General features: G+C 37.7%; 1 protein-coding gene across 6 annotated transcripts in view; it reads left to right on the top strand.

The window, feature by feature from the left end:
- PPP1R13B (protein phosphatase 1 regulatory subunit 13B) overlaps nucleotides 1-19,382 on the top strand; it is a 133,738-nt gene that overhangs the window by 33,473 nt on the left and 80,883 nt on the right. For all 6 annotated transcript variants that reach the window (XM_069103784.1, XM_069103781.1, XM_069103780.1 and 3 more), the window contains exon 2: nucleotides 13,883-14,030. In XM_069103784.1, the coding sequence (XP_068959885.1) occupies nucleotides 13,883-14,030 (148 nt within the window). The remainder of the gene's footprint in view (nucleotides 1-13,882; nucleotides 14,031-19,382) is intronic.

Genomic DNA, 19,382 nt, shown 5'->3' with positions numbered 1-19,382 from the left:
TAAAGATTACTTATTAACCTTAATCTTATAGATTCAACCCATTCAGCCTTTTGGGGTCCTTTGAATCCTAATTCTGTCTGTGGCTCAGTCTGTAGGCTGTGCTCAGCTTCATGCCTTAGTAAGGGCACAATCTGTGCCTTCGTGTAAATCTCTGAGAAAATGTTGATTAGAAGTATTACCTCTCCGGGTTGGCAGTAAATCATGGCCACACTACGGGTTTGTAAACAGTGCTACATCCACCCTGCTGTATTGTCCTCTATCAGGTGCCAGCAGATTGGCTCTCTGGAATCAGATGCACCACTGGCTTTTGTTATAACCGATGAGCTCAGAGTGGTTTTTACGTTTTTAAAGAATAAAGTTTTATTTTAAAATGTAAAAACCATTCTTAGATTCCTTTTCTTTCCCTTTTTTTGGAGGGGGGAAGGCAGGGCAGTTGGGGTTAAGTGACTTGCCCAAGGTCACACGGTTAGTAAGTGTTAAGTGTCTGAGGTCAGATTTGAACTCAGGTCCTCCTGACTCCAGTGCTGGTGCACTATTCACTATGCCACCTAGTTCTTAGATTTCTGACTTCACAAAAGCAGGCCCTGGATCTGGCCCCTGCTCTCGCACTTCTCTGTTTTGCCATAGCAAAATCATGAAACACTCAAATGCCTTTCTGAAGTTTAGGTTCCAGTTTAGCTACTATCAAGAAAGAAAACAGTTTGGTGTAGCTTCTTCACGACGAACTCATGCTGGCTTTTAGTGTTTTTTTGCTGTCTTCAAGCCCTTTGATTTACTTTAAACATTATTTTGAACTTAAACACCCCAGGCTTTTTTTATGTGAAATACTTAATCTCCATTTCACATTTCTAAAAGTTATATAATAAATTCTACATGTCACTTTTAAACTGTCCTACTTGTCTGTGCTTCCTTTTACATTTCTCTTTTGTACATTTTAAAAGTTTCAGTGCTTCTTTTTTAGCATCAGTATTGTTAATATCCTCTCTAGCTTCACATTTCCTCATCCTCGTTAAAAAACCAAGAGAAAGAATAAAAGCTAAATCCTTGTAGTTTACATACATACATAGTAGCCTTGTCCAAAAATGTATGTCTCTTTCTGTGCCTTGAGTTTATTATCTCTCATTAGATGGGTGCGATATTTCATCAGGTTCTCTGGAGACATGGTTGGTCATTACATCGATCAGTTCTAAAGTCTTTTAAAGTTGTCTTAACAACATTGCTGTTAATATTGTATAAGTTACAATACTGTTCTGCTTATTAATTTTACATCAATTCACCCTATCCAAGATTCTCTGCACTTGTTTCTTTCATCATTTCTTATAGTACAATAAATAGTATTCCATTACATTTATATACTAAATTTGTTCAGCTACTCCCTAATTGATAGGCACACCCATAGACTCTCATTCTATTTTTTTCTTCAGTTTTAATTTCCTTTTTAGGATTAGGAAGTTTTGTTTGGCTTGCAACAATTTTCTTTCTAGTATTATCCCTTTTAACCTTATCAGCCTCAGCTTATTTCCCTGTTGCTTGTTTTTCTACGCCAAACTCTGTATAAGGGTGTGTGTGTGTGTGTGTGTTTTCAACTTTTTTTTTTTAAGATTCATCTGATGCCCACTCTATTACTTTACTATATTTGTAGTAGTATAAAGTATTAGCAAATTCTGCCTCTTCTTCCTTTTAACACTGAGCATTCTTTCTTCTCTCCTTTCTCTTTCCCTTTTTCATACCCTTAGAACAGAACATTCTACCCTCAGATCCTGTTTTTCTTATTTAATTTCCTCAATACTTTTTGAAGACATAGTTTTCTTTCAAAGTTCCTTTAGAAATGCTTGAAATTTCTTTCTTCTAGTAAAAGGTCATTATCTTCCTTCCCTCCTCCCCAAAGCGTTATTACCACACCACTTTCTCAGTGTAAGTTATTCTTGATTATAAGCAATTCTCTTTTGACTTTTGGAATATTGTATTCTAAAATCTATTCTCACTCAAGTAGTACAGACTGCCAGATCATATGTGTACCTAACTATGGTTCATTGGTACTTAAACTGCTTCTTCCTGGGTTTATAGAGTATTTTTTTCTTTCCTTTTTTTTTTTTTTTCAAATGCTTTATTAACTTCTTATTTACATCATTTATTTCCGCCAGATTTTGAGTTACAAGTTTTCTCCCCGTTTCCCCCCTACCCACTGCCCCAAAATAGCAGTCCCACAGGATATCCCCTCCTCCAGTCTGCTGTCTCCCATATTTTCTCCCATACCCCTAGAGTATTTTTTTCTTTGATGTGGAAGCTCTGGAATTTAGCTATGACATTCTTGAGACCTTTATTTTGGGGAGGATTTTTTTTCTAGTTTTACTTTGTCCTCTGGTTCTGATAGATTGGGGCTATTTTCTTTTGATATCTTGAAGTATAGTATCTAGGTTGTAATTTTTTTCAGAGAATTTTATAATTCTGATATTATCCTTGACCTGTTTTCTAGATTAGTTGGTTTTGATTGTTAATGTCTTGTGTTTCCTTCTATTTTTTGAGTCTTTTTGACTAAAATTTAATGTCTTCTGGAATCATTGAGTTCTATATGTTCCATCTTACTTTTCAAGTAGTCTATTATTTTAGTTTCCTACACTCTATTCCAAGGTGTTGCCAAGTCCACTTATTTATTCTTTGGACTTGATCTTTTCACCAGCAGCTTTCTCAGCCTGGAGAGTCCTCTTCCTTCAGTTCAGTTCTCCTGATTGGCAAGTCCCTAGGTTGGACCACCTTTTAACGAGGAGCCCAGGCCATATTTCCTTCATTTCTGACTTTACTCACTCTCCATATTTCTCTGCTTCTTTATTGTCCCTGCCCAGGTTCTTCTATTCCCCTTCAGCTCCCCTTTATCTGCTGTCTTTCCCCTTTAGAATGTAAGTTCCTTGAAAGTTGGGACTATCTTGTTTGTTTAGCACAGCTTGGTATATAGTAGATACTTAATAAATGCTCCATTGTGTCTTCTGATCCTTCTCACTCCCCATTTCCATTTTCTTCTGCCAAACTCTACTTTTATTCTATCTTTCTTTTAGGTACCCTTGTAGTCCTTATGGCCAAGCTTGTATTTGCTTTGTAATTACTCTTCCAGGTTTATCTCTTACACCTTTTTTAGTCTCTAGTACTTCTTAATTGTGTTTGGTGTTTTGTTTACTCATTTCGGACTCAATTCTTAGACTAGGATTTTGTGCTTTGGCTAGTCCCTTCAGGTTTTCGATGGGTTGAGTAGGTCTTCTTTAGTCCTGTCTGCCCTTTAGTCTCATTAGCAGCAGCATTAGTAAAGTGCTACTGTTTATATGGATAGGGTGGCTGGTATTAGGTCTCAAACCTTGGTTTCTGTTCTGTCTCCTGGTGGTTCACTGGGGATTATGGCCTCTGTTTATCTTGCAAGATCCCTGTTTAGGAGTTCGTTCCATCTCCTGCTATGTGTCTCTAACAGGCCCCATTGTGTTGTTGAAGGTCATATTGTTTTAAAGTCTATTGTATTTCCCTCAATTTCCTTACCCCATTCCAAGTGCTATGTTGGCCTTATATTCTACTACACTCCCGTTGTTCTTCCGAAGGAGTATGTGACTGGATCCTCTCTCCCCGTGCAGTAACCTGTGAGGACTGATTCTGTTCTCCTGTCCTGATATATGAGGGATGAATCTGGCTTCCGGACCCCATTAATAAAACTCCATTGTATTCCCTGTTATTCTATCTCTTCTTCTCTCTGCAGGCTTCTGTGTTTACCTGGATTTACTGGCTTGCCTGAAGTGGTTCTTCTCCCCACTTCTGCTGACTTACACTTTTATGTGAACTCTAGCTGGCTTCCTTGGTCCAATGCCTTTGCCAGCCTCAGCTAGTCTTTTTGCACAGTTCTGTACTAGATGGAGGAGCTAATCTTTTTAGGTTTATCATTGGTCTTTCTGGGGTTCTTTTTAGATATTTATTTGCTTGAGTTTAAAGGAAGGGCGTTTGACCTCTCTGTGAACTTTCTAGTCCATAACTTAATTGGAAGTCTTGTCTTGATATTCTGAAAGAAAAATGTAATAAACTGGTTTGTAAACTAACTCTGAAAAAGCAACTCAAAAAAGCCTGAAGCTTGGGACTTGTGTCCCTTCCATCCTGTAGCTCTACCCTTGGGAACAGAGCCCAAATTTAACATTAAGTTCAATCAAGAAATAGGATGGAAAAATGAGCAAACAACATAAAAAGAACCTGACAATTAAAAACCTACTGTTGTGACAGGAAGATGAAGACACAAATTCAGAAGAATACTCTTATCAAAATATCTACAAGCAAAGCCTCAAAGAAAAAAGTTAAATTGAAAACAAGCCCACAAGAATTCTTGGAAGAGATAAAAAATGATTAAAAATAAAGAGTTGTGGAGGAAAAATTGGGAAAAGAAATGAGAACCATATAAGAACATTTCTATGAAAAGACAATTAATAGGTTGGTAAAAGAAGTACAAAAATGCTAAGAAAATAGCATCTTAAAAATAGAATTGGCCAAATGGTAAAAGAAGTTCAAAACTCACTGAAGAAAATAATTTCTTAAAAAAATTAGAATTGAGTAAGTGAAAGCTAATGACTCCATGAGACATCAATAAATAATAAAACAAAATCAAAAGAATGAAAAAATAGAAGAAAATGTGAAATAATAGCTCACTGGGAAAAATAAAGGAGAGATAATTTAAGAATTACCGCATTACTTGAAAACCATGATCAAAAAAGCACCTACACATCATATTTCAAGAAATTATAAAGAAAAACTGCCTTAATATCCTAGAACCTGAGGGTAAAATAGCAACCGAAAGAATTCACCAGTCACCCAGATCCCAAAATGAAAATCCCCAGGAATATTATAGCCAAATTTCAGAATTCTCAGGTCAAAGAGAATATATACTTCACGCAGCCAGAAAGAAACCATTCAGATACTGTGGAGGTCACAGTCAGAATCACAAAAGATTTAGGAGTTACCACATTGAAGGAGTAGAGGGCTTGGAATTTGATATCCTGGAAGACAAAGCAGCTAAGATTAGCTCCTAGGAACCAAGAATAATCTATCTGGAAAAACTTAGTATAATTTTAGGGGAGGAAGTGGAATTAATGAAATAGAGGACTTCCAAATATTCCTGATGAAAAGACCAGAAATAAATAGAAATTTTGACTTTCAAATACAAGACTTAAAGGAAGCATAAAAAGATAATAAACATGAAAGAGAAATAAGGGACTTAAAAGATTACATTGTTCACATTCCTAAATGGAAAGATGACACACCTAACACCTAAGAACTTTATCATTAAATAGTGAAGCTGGTGACTTTGCACAGCTCTCCCTAACTTAAATTCAATTCACTTGTATGTCATTGCATCACCTCTCTGATGTTATAGTTTTCTTTGGGAACAAAGGACAAACAACAACAGCTTTATTGTTATTAGTTCAGTTAGAAGGATTCTATATATAGAGAGAGCACACAAATGAATTGATTATGTTGGGATGAAATTTAAAAAATGAATTTATAAGAAAGAGAAATATACTGGGAGAAGGGGGAAAGGAGAAGAGTGGGGGAAATTATTTCACATAAAAGAGGTGTACAAGGAAGAGCTTTTATAGTGGAGGGGAAATTAAGATGGTGGGCAATACTTGAACCTCACTCATTGGAATTGGTTCAAAGAGGAAAAAATATATAATCACTCAGTTGAGTATAGAAGTCTATCTTAACCAACAGGGAAGTGTGAGAGGAAAGGGAAGCAATGATAACAAGGAGGGTAGATTGAGGCAGTGGTCAGAAGCAAAATATATTTAAGGAGAAAAGAGTGAAAAGAGAGAGGATATAAAAAAGAATATGGGTTAGAGGGAAATACACAGTTAGTAACATAACTTTGAATATGAATGGAATGAATTCACTCATAAAATAGAAGTGGATAGCAGAATGGATTAAAATCCAGAACCCAACAATATGTTGTTTATAAAAAACACACTTGAAATCAGACAGACTCAGAATTAAAATAAGGGACTGGAACAGAATCTGCTATACTTTAGCTGAAGTAAAAAAGGCAGGGGTAGCAATCATTATTTCAGAGAAAGCAAAGTTAAATATATTCCTAATTAAAAGAGATAACATCTTGCTAAAAGATACCATAGACAAAGAAGTCATATCAGTACATAATATATATGCACCAAACTGCATAGCATCCAAATTATTTTTATTTTTTTTATCCTTTATTTTTTCATCTTGTGAATTCTTTTTTTTTTTTTTTTTGTGGAGGGGGAAGGCAAGGCAGTGGGGTTAAGTGACTTGCCCAAGGTCACACATGTAGTTAAGTGTGTCAAGTTAGGAGGCCGAATTTGAACTCAGGTCAGGAAGAGTTGCTCTATTCACTGCGCCACCTAGCTGCCCCAAATAATTTTTGTTCTTTTTTTTTTTTTGCATTTTGGGGTTAAATGACTTGCCCAAGGTCACCCCGGCTAGTACATGTTAAGTGTCTGAGGCCACATTTGAACTCAGGTCCTCCTGACTCCATGGCCAGAATTCTCTTCCCCCATCCAAATTCTTAAAGGAAATATTAGATGAGTTACAGTAGGAAATATACAGTAAAACTATACTAGTGAGAGACCTCAGCTTTCCCCATTGTGCTAGATAAATCTAACCACAAAATAAATAAGGAAAGAAAGGGGCGGCTAGGTGGTACAGTGAATAGAGCACTGTTCCTGGAGTCAGAAGGACCTGAGTTCAAATTTGACCTCAGACACTTGACATACTTACCGGCCGTGTGACTTTGGGCAAGTCACTTAACCCCAATTGCCCTCCAACAAAAGGCAAAAAAAGCAAAAACCAGCCAAACAAAGACATGATGGACTAGAGAGGTACAGAATGAGATGTGCTTTCAAATATCACCAATGTGTCTATTTGTTTTGCTTGACAATGTTAACTTGTTATAAGGGAAGGTTTCTAAAAATTGGGAGGAAGGGACCTAGTAATAATGATGCCAAAAAAAGAGAATAAAAAAAATAGTGTCAACAAAGCATTTTTTTTAATGCCCAGAAGAGAGCAAAAATAGGTTTAGAGGAAAACACAAATAGGACAGTTTTGGAACCGATGTCCTGAATTTAAAATATACTCCTTTAAAAAAAAAAAGTTGTATGTAATGATTATTCAGTTTCATATTTTGTCCTCTTTTTCTGTAATATGTATATGGGATGTTTATATTGGTGTTTGTCAAGTTAAGAACGAAAAAAACTCATTAAAATATATTTTCCTCACAATGATCCTTGGAGGTAGAAGTATTTTGTTATTCCAGATATGATTTCATTAGTATAAGGAACTTCCAGCGAGTTTTGTTGTTTTTCCTGAATTGCCCCAAAATTGAGCAAAGATGATACAAACTAACTCGCTTAAACTGTCACACAAGAGCAGGTATTTTTTCACATAATGTCTTGTTGGTTTACCTGTATACAATAGTGTGGCTGTCAGGTGACAGATCAAGTGACTACTGAGACAGAAACTGCTCTGTTGGTTGAAAAAAACCCAACAATCCTTGGTATTGTGGAAATGCTTCTAACTGTTCTACTTCTTAGTAGTGGTTAAATGATTCCTTACCTGTAAAAGTATCACAGTTTGGATGTTACCTATTCAGAAACCACATAGGCTTTATAGAGTTTTTTTTCCTTGTCAAAAAAATGAATACTCATGCTATTGCCCAAATCTTTATGCTGCTTTCAGAGCAAAAGATAGAGGAAAAGCAGTTTATGCTCAATGTCTCTGTTTCACACCTGTCTTTCATTTCTCAATCTGCTGGAGTCAGCTTCCAACCCCATCACTGGTTCCCTCTAAAGTTATGAATGAGTTATTTCTTTTAAGATCAAAAAAATTATATTTTCATATCACCTTTTCTATATTTATATCTTGTCACCAAGTGAGTGATGCCTTAATAGCAGAATAAATAAGAAAAAGGGAAAGTCAGTTCAGCAAAACTAACCCTATGATAGTATATGCATGTATTGTTTTGTATCCATAATCTGCCTCCTCTGCAAAGAATGGGCAGGGGAATCCTTTCTTTAGGGACAAACACTGCTGATGTCTTAAAAATCTGGATTTTTTTCTGTAAGTTTTTATCCTTATTGACTTTTCTTCAGCTTTTGATGCTGTTGATCACCCCCCCCCCCATTACTTTGTTATCCCTCATTCTTCTGTCCTTTGGTTTTCCTCCTACCTGTCAGATTGCTTCTTCTCAGGCTCCTTTGCTGGGTCATTTTTCAGTGTCCTTCCTCTAACTATGTGTTTGCTCCTAGAAATTTGTCCTGGGACCTCTTCTTTCTATATCCACTCTTGTGATTTATTAGCTCTTGCAGATTCATTTGTCCTCTCTATTCAGATGACTCCCAAATTTATATATCTAGCCTTAATCTCCCTTATAATCATGGAACCATCCTTTCTACTCATCCCCCTCCCAGACTCCCATATCAAATCAGTTGCTAAAGCTTGTCGTGTCTCTCTCAATATGTCAGAATCCTGCTTGCTGCATCTCTCCTCACATAGCTGACCACTTTAGTTCAGGCCTTCATTACTTTTCTTTCTGATTCCAGGTTTTTTATTCATTTTCTACCTACTGTGTTTCCCCGATAATAAGACACTGTCTTATTATTTTTTTTTGGACAGAAAAACACCAGAGGGCTTATTTTCAGGGGAGGGCTTATTTTAATGAACATTGACAGCAATTTTAATAAACAGGTAAATGTGAACAAAAAAATGTACCTTTATTCAATAAGCAAATCACTGGGGGAAGAACAGGATGATGCCCTCACTGCTGCAGCTCTGATTGGATGCAGCTCGGAGCGCGGCGTGAATTTCACCGGGGGGGGGGGGCGGTGCATACAGAGGGTACCGTAATGTAGCGTGTAGCACAGGGGATCACCTTCACTACAGTAGCAATCTCAATAGGGCTTATTTTCGGGGGAGGGCTTATTTTAGAGGAATCTTACACAGTAAGGGGAGGGCTTATTTTCGGGATAGGTCTTATTATCGGGGAAACATGGTAACTGCCAAAGTCAATTCCCTCAAGCACAGGTTTGACTGTCATTCCCCTGTTCAAGAAACGTCTGTGCCTCTCTATTATCTCCAGAATGAAATACAAACTCTTAAGATTGGCATGGAATGTCCTTTGTAATGTGGCTCCTACCTATTCTTTTTTCTCACTGACCCTTCCCTATCAGGCCTCCCAAGATAGAACCCTCCTTAGTAGAAGTCGTCTGGTTAAGTAAAACAAACTGGAAAGTTGACTCATGCCTGGTAACATGTTTCATTCCATACTTCCTATATTCTGCCACCTCTCTGTGGAGAATAGGGAGATATATTTCATTATCAATCCTGTAGCCAAAAGCACACATTTCAGCTTACATTTTCTGACTTATTTCATTCTTTTTTTTTTTTTTAAATAATGAAACATTTTTATTTTTTTCTTTTTGGAGGGGGTAAGGCGGGGTTAAGTGACTTGCCCAAGGTCACACGGCTAATAAGTGTTAAGTGTCTGAGGCCAGATTTGACCTCAGGTGCTCCTGACTCCAGGGCCGGTGCTCTATTCACTGCGCCATCTAGCCGCCCCTACTTATTTCATTCTTACTCCCCTTCATGTGTTACATCTTCTGTACAAACTGGACTAGCAAAGCATTGCCCGAACTCAGCATTCCATCTTTGGCCCCTGTGCCTTTCAGTGCACAAGTTATCTTTCTTACCTTAAAATCAATTCTTTAGTTTTCTTCAAGGCCAGTTCCCGGCGCCACCCTTGTAGGATACCTTTACTGATCCCCTCATTGTATTGTCTTGTATTTATCCATGTGAAGTTTGTGTACCACTCTGTGTGATGTAAGTTTTTTCTTAATTTGGCTTTGTTTCTCTAGTACCTGGCATGGTACCCTAGTACATAGAAGGTGATAGAAAAGTTTGGTTGGGGCGGCTAGGTGGCGCAGTGAATAGAGCACTGGCCCTGGAATCAGGAGGACCTAAACTAGCCGTGTGACCTTGGGCAAGTCACTTAACCCCAGTTGCCCTATAAAAAGCAAAAAATAAAAAAAAAAAGGTACTGTATTAGGGGTGGCTAGGTGGCACAGTGAGTAAAGCACCAGCCCTGGAGTCAGGAGGATCCGAGTTTGGTTCCGGCCTCAGGCACTTAACACACACACACACACAACTAGCCGTGTAACCTTGGGCAAGTTACTTAACCCCAATTGCCCTCCAAAAGGCAAAAAGAAAAAAAAAGTTTGGTTGAATTGAATTGAGTTAAACCTTTTTTTCATACATCTGGATACACCTAGTTTGTGTTAACAAAACCAGAATCATTTTCTGAGTTACTGTTGTTAGTCTCTTCTCCTTTCATAGTTGCATTTTATTTTGAGGTGGAGGGGAGAGGCCAAAGACTGTTAGGTGCAGTGAAGTTCTGTTTATGCTTCTGTTTATCCTTTACCTTTTTGTAACTCGTGGAAAATCAAATATATTTTTGAATGAATAAAAGTGGATTAATTTAAAAGTTAACCATTTAATGAAATTGAAATATTATTTTTCTGGCTATTTCTTATAGATTCAAAGTCCCTAAATTTAGGGCAGAGCAAATTGCATACGTAGTAGATGAGACTGACCTTCTTGGTAAGGAAAGAAAAATAGCAGTCAGCTGTATTTCCTGATTAACCTGTTTGCTCTGGCTTCCTTATTTTGTCTTTTTGCTTAAATGTAAGTAAGTTTCTAGAACACCAGTGGAAAGCCAGTGATCTGCCAAAACCTTAATTTGAGGGCAATGTGCAGATGAAAAGGAAAGCCAGTTTTTTAAAAAAGAGAAATGGAAAATGATCAGCTCACTTTTTAAACTAGCAAGAAACATAGAATTTTATTCAATAAACGCAACAAATTCTAAAGTCAACTTTTAAATCCATGTAATTGAGATTTAGTAGCTTTGGCAGGAGAATGGATCATCCTCATAAGTAACCGCTCTGGTCACCCTTGGGTGTTTAGTGTGTATTTCTTCAAACTGACTTGACAGTAGTTCTTTTCCCTTTCACTTTAATGAGCTGTTTGGTGAATTTTATATTTCCAGACTGCTCTTTTCTTAAAACAGAAACTTTTGACCGACTCAGCTCCCTTTGGGTATAAATGTCTTATTTTGGTGTTTTCAGCAATGTGGACTGGAACTGAATGACTACTTTACATTATAGTATAATAGAATTGCAGAGTTAAAAGGGCTCTCATAGATCTTACAGGGTACAATCCTTTCCTAAAGCATGAATCCTGTTTATAACTTATCCCTAAACTAGTCATCTAGCCTCTGTCTGAAGACTTCCAGTGACAGGAATCCATTATCCTCTTTGTTTTTCCTTCCCATTTTGGCAGTCCACTTCATTTTTAGACCTCCTTTTTTTCTTATTGAATTAAAATTTGTTGCCCTATAATGTCTGTCCTTACTTATCCTATCTTCCACTTAACAGTTCTTTATATATTTAGGTACTTCTGTCTTGTCTCTATCTTTCCTTCACTAGATCAGACATTTATAGTTTCTTCATCCCACCCTTGAATGGCATAGTTTCATATGTCTTTGTGCTTCTGGTATTAAGCCAGTTCTGGCTTGTCAGTGTTTTAGTCCTCCAGAATCAATTAGTTTTTACCTTGGTCATTGTTCTCCATTCTTTTAAAGTTGTTTTTCTTTATAATGTTATGATGCTATGAGTTGTCTTAGTTTTCTCTGAAACTGCTGCCACATGTCTTCATTTCTTATAGTAGAAGAAAAGCCCATTATATTCTCATTCCACAATTTGTTCTGCCATTCATTCCCCAGTTGATGAACAGTTTCTTAGTTTCCAGTTATTTGCTGACAGATAGATAGACAGACAGACAGACAGACAGTTAAAGGCAGCTAAGTGGCACAGTGGATAGATTGCTGGACCTGGAGTCAGGAAGACTGATCTTCCCAAGTTCAAATCTGGCCTCAGACACTTAATGTGATCCTGGACAAGTCCTTTAACCCTGTTTGCCTCAGTTTCCCCATCTGTAAAGTGAACTTGAGAAAAGAAATTTCAGACTACTCCAGTATCTTTGCCAAGAAAACCAAAATGGTGTCACAAAAGAAGCACTGAACAACAGTGGCAAATTATATAAAGAGCTACTATAGAGGTTTTTCTTTGATATTTTTGGGGATATGTAGGCCTAAAGTTGTGGTGTTACTAGGTCAAAGAGTATGCACAGTTAGTGACTTTTTAGGTATCGTTCCAAATTGCTTTTCAGAATTGCTGAACCAACAATGCATGACTTAGGCCTCTTTTTCCTGCAGTCTGTCCAACAGTAGCCATTTTGCTTGTGTATTATTTTTTGCCAAACTGATGAATGAGACACAACCTCAGAGTTGATTTGCTGTTTCTCTATCAGTTATTTTGTGCATTTTTTTCATGCTTGTTCACAGCTTGGGTTTATTTCTTCCTTCGAAAACTGACTGTATCCTTTGATCATTTATCTGTTGGGGAATAGAAAGCACTTTTCAATATATCAGGGAAAGATAATGTGTATAGAGATATGTAAATACAAAATATATACATAGTAAATGTAAGGTAATAGGGAGTGGACAGACATTTGAAGCTGGGAAAGTTTTGAAGCAGGGAGACCAGTTAAGAAGACTGTTGCAGTAGTCCTGAGTGAGAGATACTGAGACCCTAAACAAAGACTGTGTCCGTGAGTAGAGAGAGATGTTGTGGGGTTAGAAATAAGACTTTGCAACTGGTATGTATGGTGAATAAAAGTCTCTCTGCTGACCTTCAATTTCCCATCTCCAAATGTCTTTCAGACATCTTGAATTGGATGTCCAGTAGATGTCTTAAACTCAATATATCTAAAACAAAATTCATTATTTTTTCCCCCAAACCGTCCCCACATCCTACCTTCACTAATACTGTAGAGGGCAAAACTATCCTAGTTCCTCAGGCTCCCCAGACTAGGAATCATCTTGAATTCCTCACTATCTCACTACTGTCACTCCCACACACTGCCCCCCCCCCACACACACCCCCAGCCCATAGCCAAGCTGTTGCAAAGGCCTGTTGATTTCACCTTTGCAACATCTTTTGAATATCCCCCCATCTCTCTTCTGATACTGCCACCAATCTAGGGCCGGTCCTCATCACCTCACTCTGGATTATTGCTGTAGCCTATTCATGGGGCTGCTTGCCACAAGTCTCTCCTCACTCCAATTTATTCTCTATTCAGCCACTAAAATGATTTTCTTTGAAAACAGGCCTCATCATTATCCCTCCCACCCTCCCTTCAATAAACTACAATGGCTTACTGTTGCCTTCAGGATCAAATACAAAAGGCTCTGTTTGACCTTCAAAGTCCTTCACAACTGTGCCCCCTCCTACCTTTGCAGTCTTTTTATGTCTTATTCTCCAATAGGTACTCTTGGATCCAGGAATACTCCATCTTCCAGCTCCAGACATTCTCTCTGGCTGTTCCCCATGCCTGGAATGCTCCCTCTCCTTGGCTCTGATATTGTTCTCCCTGGCTTCATTTAAGTCCCAGCTAAAATCTTGCCCAACCTTTCTTAATTCTAGTGCCTTCCTCTTTTAATTATTTCCTTTTTATCCTGTATGTAGCTTGCTTTCATATATTTGTTTGCATGTTTTCTCATCCATGAGATTGTAAGCTCCTTGAGGGCAGACACTGTCTTTTTGTATCCACTATTTAGTACTTTTTGTGCCTTGTGCCAGACCCATAGGTGTTTGAATGTTTATTGATTGATTAAAATTATTTTTGAAGGTTAATTTACTAATATCCTCCACAATGACTTCCAATATGATTTTCAAGTTTCTGTTGAAAAATAGTGGCTTTAATTGAAATTTTTTTCTTACAGATGATATTAACAGTGTTCCTGAGCAACAATGAACAGATTTTAACAGAAGTTCCAATCACACCTGAAACAACATGTCGAGATGTTGTGGAATTTTGCAAAGAACCTGGAGAAGGAAGCTGCCATTTGGCAGAGGTTTGGCGGGGAAATGGTATGTAGGACATTTTTATTTATTTAAAAATATTTTTAAACAGCCATATATTCATTCATTCATTTTTGTTTGTTTATTTTCTTGCCCACACGTATCACCAGTGGGAGAAAAATCTTTGTAACAAATGAGCATAGTCAAACAAAATATATTTCCACATTGACCATATAGAGAATTTAATAGTAGTTGATAGTATTTAAGGAGCTGGGCAGCATTTTTCATCATTGCTCTTCTGGAATCATGGTTGGTCACTGCATTGATCAGAATTCTTAAGTCTTTCAGAATTATTTGTTTCTGTGATTTTGATGTTACAATTGTTTTGCTGGTTCTACCCACTTTACTCCTTATCAGGTCATACAAGTCTTCCCCAGGTTTCTCTGAAACGGTTTCTTCATTTCTCTCTCTCTTTTTTTTTTTTTATTTTAAGCAGTTGGAGTTAAGTAACTTGCTCAAGGTTACATGGCCAGGTGTTTCTGGGTGGGTGCTAAGTGTCTGAGCCTGGGATTCGATCCCCAGGTCATCCTGACACTAGAGCCAGTGCTCTTACTCTGTGCTACCTGGCTGCCCCTGTCTCTTCATTTCTTACAGCACAATAATGTTCAATTACATTCATATACCATAATTTGTTCAGCTGTTCCCCAAATTATGGACACTTCCTCAGTTTCCGGTACTTTGCCACCACAAAAAAAGCTACTATAAACATTTTTGTACAGATATATCCTTTCCCTCTTTTCTTTGATCTGTTTTGAGGTATAGGCCTAGTAGTCATATTGCTGCATTAAAGGGTCTAAGACAAAGATTTGTAAGCTGTTGGGCATAGTTCCAAATTGCTTTCCTGAGTGTCTGGACACACCTCTACCCACAGTATACTATACTAGTGTTTGTTTTCCTGTAGCCTCTTCAGCATTTGTCATTTTCCTTTTCCAGTTTTGTATGTGTCAAGTGGAACCTCACATTAACATTTCTTTATTAGTGATTTGGAGCATTCTTTGGTTTCTTTCTTTAAAAACTCTATCAGATCTGTTAACTGGATGTCCCCCAAGGTTCCATCTTGGCACTCTTCTCTTCTTGCTCTGTTCTATTTCTCTTGGTAATCTTGTCAACTTTCAGCAGATCTGAGAATCATAAGCACAGAGATAATAATACTTATCCAGCCTTAGGATCCTTTCTGATGATCTCCAGTCTCACTTCTCCCGCTGCCTCATGGACATCTTAAACTCAGCATGTCCAAAACCAAGCTCATAATCCTTCTACTTCTCTCCCCAAGCCCTCCCTTCTTTCTGACTTCCTTATTATTGTTAAGAGTACCACTATCCTCCCTATTACCTAGATTCCCAACTTTGGTATCATCTTGTATTCCTTACTCTGTCACTTCCCCCATCCTCCCCAGTCCAATCTACTGCCAAGACCTGTTGATTTTACCTTTGTAACATCTCTTGCATCTGCCCCCCATTTCCGCTGATACTGTTACCATTCTGGTACAGGTCCTCACTATCTCACACCTGGACTGTTTCCTTGCTGGTTGCTCCACTTCAAGTCTTTTTTCACTCCATCCTTTATTCAGCTGTCTCAACTGATCTTCCTAAAGTACAACTCTGAAAGTGTTTCTCTCTCCCTCCTCCCACTTTTGGACAGATAGGTAGCTCGTAGATAGAGTGCCAGGCTCGAAGTCAGGAAGACTCATCTTTTTTTGAAAAGAGCTTATTATTTTTATTATTATTATTTGCTTTTTTTTTTTTGGAGGGCAGTTGGGGTTAAGTGACTTGCCCAAGGTTACACAGCTGGGTTGTGTGTATGTGTGTGTGTGTGTGTTAAGTGTCTGAGGCCGGATCCGAACCCAGGTCCTCCTGACTCCAGGGCCGGTGCTCTATTCACTGCGCCATCTAGTTGCCCCAAAGACTCATCTTCTTGAGTTCAATTCTGGCCTTGGACATTTACTAGCTGTGTGGCCCTTGGCAAGTGTAAAGCCACACATGAGCAGCTTTCCAGAGGACTTGCTATGAACAACTTTCAAGGTTCTGATTACAGAGTATGGTGAACTCTCTATTTATTCAGTAACAACTCAGAGCAAAACATTCACAGAAAATTAAGATACAGCATTTACCATGTCACAACTTAACAACTTATCACTAAAATGGCCACATAGTTTTCAACAAAGTGGTCACACAGTTTTCAACAAAGTACATTCATTTAGTCAATCACAAAATCCTTAATTCAATCACAAAGTACAAAAGTCAAAGTTCTCCACCCCTAGGTCACAATAAATCATAATCTTCTCAGTCAGTACGCAGTATTCAGCTTGACTCAAGGCTGGCTTCCAGCTTCCGTGGCTCCTCTTCCATGGTCTCAGCTCCAACTGTCACCTAGGTTCAAAGGCAGGAAGCTCCAAGTTCTTTGTCCAGCTCCTTGTCCAGTTCTTCATCCAGTTACGGTTCCATATTGAAGTTTACAGTGTCCAGTCCACTTCAAGTCCTTCACAGTTCCTGTTTCTGGGAAGACTAAGTTTGACAGAGCTACAATAATGTTCATGCACATTGCCAGCACCATCATCAATTCACTATCTGCCTTTGAAATCAACTCAGACCTACCAACAAAGTCTGAGAACTCAATACAAATCATCAATGCAGAAATCAACACAGACCCACAAACAAGGTCCAAAGGTCAGCACAAATCATCAGTAAAGTCCCAGGACCTTCAAAACCCTCTTCCAGGACTTCTGTAAACATACAACCAGAAAATCCTCTTTCAGGGCTTCCAGTAAGGTCCCAGGGCTTCTGTACAAAGTATCACAAACAAACATCAACACAGAGCAAACAGAGTGCGGGGATACCACAAGTTTTCTCCTTCTTGACTCTGCCACCACAAGAGTCCTCTTCTTAGTTCTGCTGTGGCTAGTCTGGAAATTCTCCTTATATATAGTCATTAACTCCTCCCCTTCCTGTTGCAGGAGTTCATGATTTCTAGGGTTCACAAGTTGTGGGGTTCACAGTTCTGTTTCTTAACAGACTTGACACGAGGATCAAAAGAAACTTGAACTGAAACAAGGTGTTAACTCAATAGCTAAAACAAGGTGTGAACAACTTCTGTGCTTGCCATTACAGCAAGTCATTTAACCTTTGTTTGCCTCACCTTCCTTATCTGTAAAATGAGCTGGAGAAGAAAATGGCAAATCACTCTAGTATGTTTGCCAGGAAAACCCTAAATGGGGTCATGAAGAGTCAGTCACTGAAACAGTTGAACAACAGCCCCCAGAGGTGCCTTGTTATTTTTAGGATCAGTTATAAAATGTTTGGTTTGGTTTTTAAAGGACAGTATTACCTGGTGCCTTCCTACCTTTCTGACTTTCTTAGGCTTTATTCTTTTCCAAATTCTACAATCCAGGGACATTCCCTTCCTGTCCTCAGATAATACCCTTCATATCCAGACTTTGTGCATTTTCAGTGGCTTCAGAGTCTAGAATTCTCTTCATCTTTTTTGTACTTCCTGATTAACTGGGTTTCCTTCAAGTCTCTGCTAAAATCTCACCTTCTGCAAGAAGACTTTTCTGGTCATCCACAAAGCCGGAAATTTCCCATTGAAGTTATCTCCAGTTTATCCTGTTTGTATCTTGCTTGTATATACTTGCTTTAATGTTGTCTCTCACCTGTCTTTCTATCCTCAGTGCGTAGCACAGTGCCAGGTGCTTAAAAATTGCTTTTCGATTTGACTCGAATGAGTAAATTAATTTAAGTAGTATTATGGTTTTAATCATATTGGCTTCTTAGCCTACCCATGAGCAGTTAAAAATTTCTCCCATCATTTAGGTCTTTATTTCCTGGAAACAATATTTTGTAAGTGTATTCATGTAGTCCTATGTTTATGGGTAGGTAGACTCCCACATATATATTCAATAGTTGTTTTAAATAGAATTTCTCTATCTCTTTCAGCTGGGTTTTAGTGATAATATGCAGCAATGCTGATATGTGAGTATATTTCATTGCTATGCTGGTAAAGTTTTAACAACTGGCTCTTTGAAAAAATATACGCAGGACAGAATTTTACCTGCATTATTAACATTTTTCCATCACTTCATTTTAAAAAAAAAATTTCTATTTTTGCTTTATGGAGGGCAATTGGGTTTAAGTAACTTGCTCAAGGTCACATGGCTAGGTGTGTGTGTGTGTGTGTGTGTGTGTGTGTGTCCGCACGCACGTGTTAAGTGTCTGAGGCCGGATTTGAACTCAGGTTCTCTTGACTCTGGGCTGGCACTCTACTCATTGCACCACCTAGCTACCCCTTTCCATCACTTTATTAAGGCTAGACAGTAAATAAAACAATAAATTAAGCCCAGATTTGTAGTGTTCACAGAAGTCCATGGTATAAATACTCACAATGAAAATTTAATTATTAACTCTCCAGTATGAGCTAGCTCCAGCACATTACTGGTTTATTTTATCTCCTGAATCTTTACTGAAATAATTAATTTTTCATTTGACTGTCTTGGGTTCTCTCAGTACACCATGGTGTCATCTGCAAAAAACAGTTATTTCATTTCTCCTTTGCCTATGTTTATTTTCTATTTCATTTTCTTATTGTTATTGACATTTCTAGGGTTGTGTTAAATAGAAGTGGCGACCATGGTGATCTTTGCTTCACCTTGATCTTACTATAAAGGTTCTAGTTTACATTCTTATTCCATGTAGTGCTGCTTCTTAAATTTTATATGTACACTATTTATCTTTGAGGAAAGGTCTACTTTACTATGTTTTCTAGTGTTTTAATAGAAATGGCTATTGTATTTTGTCGATATGAACTTGTTTTTTGGGTTGTTGTTATTTAATATGGTTAATTACATTTGTAGTTTTCCTAATATTAAAATAATGCTGCATTTCTAGTATAAATTCAGCCTTGGATGTAGTCTTTGTGATATGTTGTAGCTTTTTTGATAACATTTATTTACAAGTTTGGTTATCTATTTATTAGAACTATGAATCTATAGTTTCCTATATTTTGACTCTTAGTTAAGTTTCAAGACCATATTTATATTCTAGAATAGTTTGGTAGGATTACTCTTGCAACACCTATTTTGGGACTATTTTTACAAATAATTTGTGTAATATTGGAATTAATTGTTCTTTGAATATTTGTTAAAATTTGCTTGTGAATTCTTCTGGTTCCCAATTTTTTCTGTCAGTTTATTTGTGGCTTGTTCAATTTATTTTCTGAGATTGGGTTGTTTAAATTCTCTCTCTTCCTTCCTTCCTTCCTTCCTTCCTTCCTTCCTTCCTTCCTTCCTTCCTTCCTTCCTTCCTTCCTTTTCTATCCTCCCCTTCCTTCCTTCCTTCCTTCCTTCTTTCCTTTCTTCCTTCCTTCTTT

The sequence above is a fragment of the Petaurus breviceps genome, unplaced genomic scaffold, assembly GCF_028583685.1.
Source record: "Petaurus breviceps papuanus isolate PSGF00001 unplaced genomic scaffold, PetGlider_PUasm1.0 64, whole genome shotgun sequence".
Taxonomy (NCBI): Eukaryota; Metazoa; Chordata; class Mammalia; order Diprotodontia; family Petauridae; genus Petaurus; species Petaurus breviceps.
Note: the sequence above shows the minus strand (reverse complement) of the source record. Positions and strands in the feature narration are given on the sequence as shown.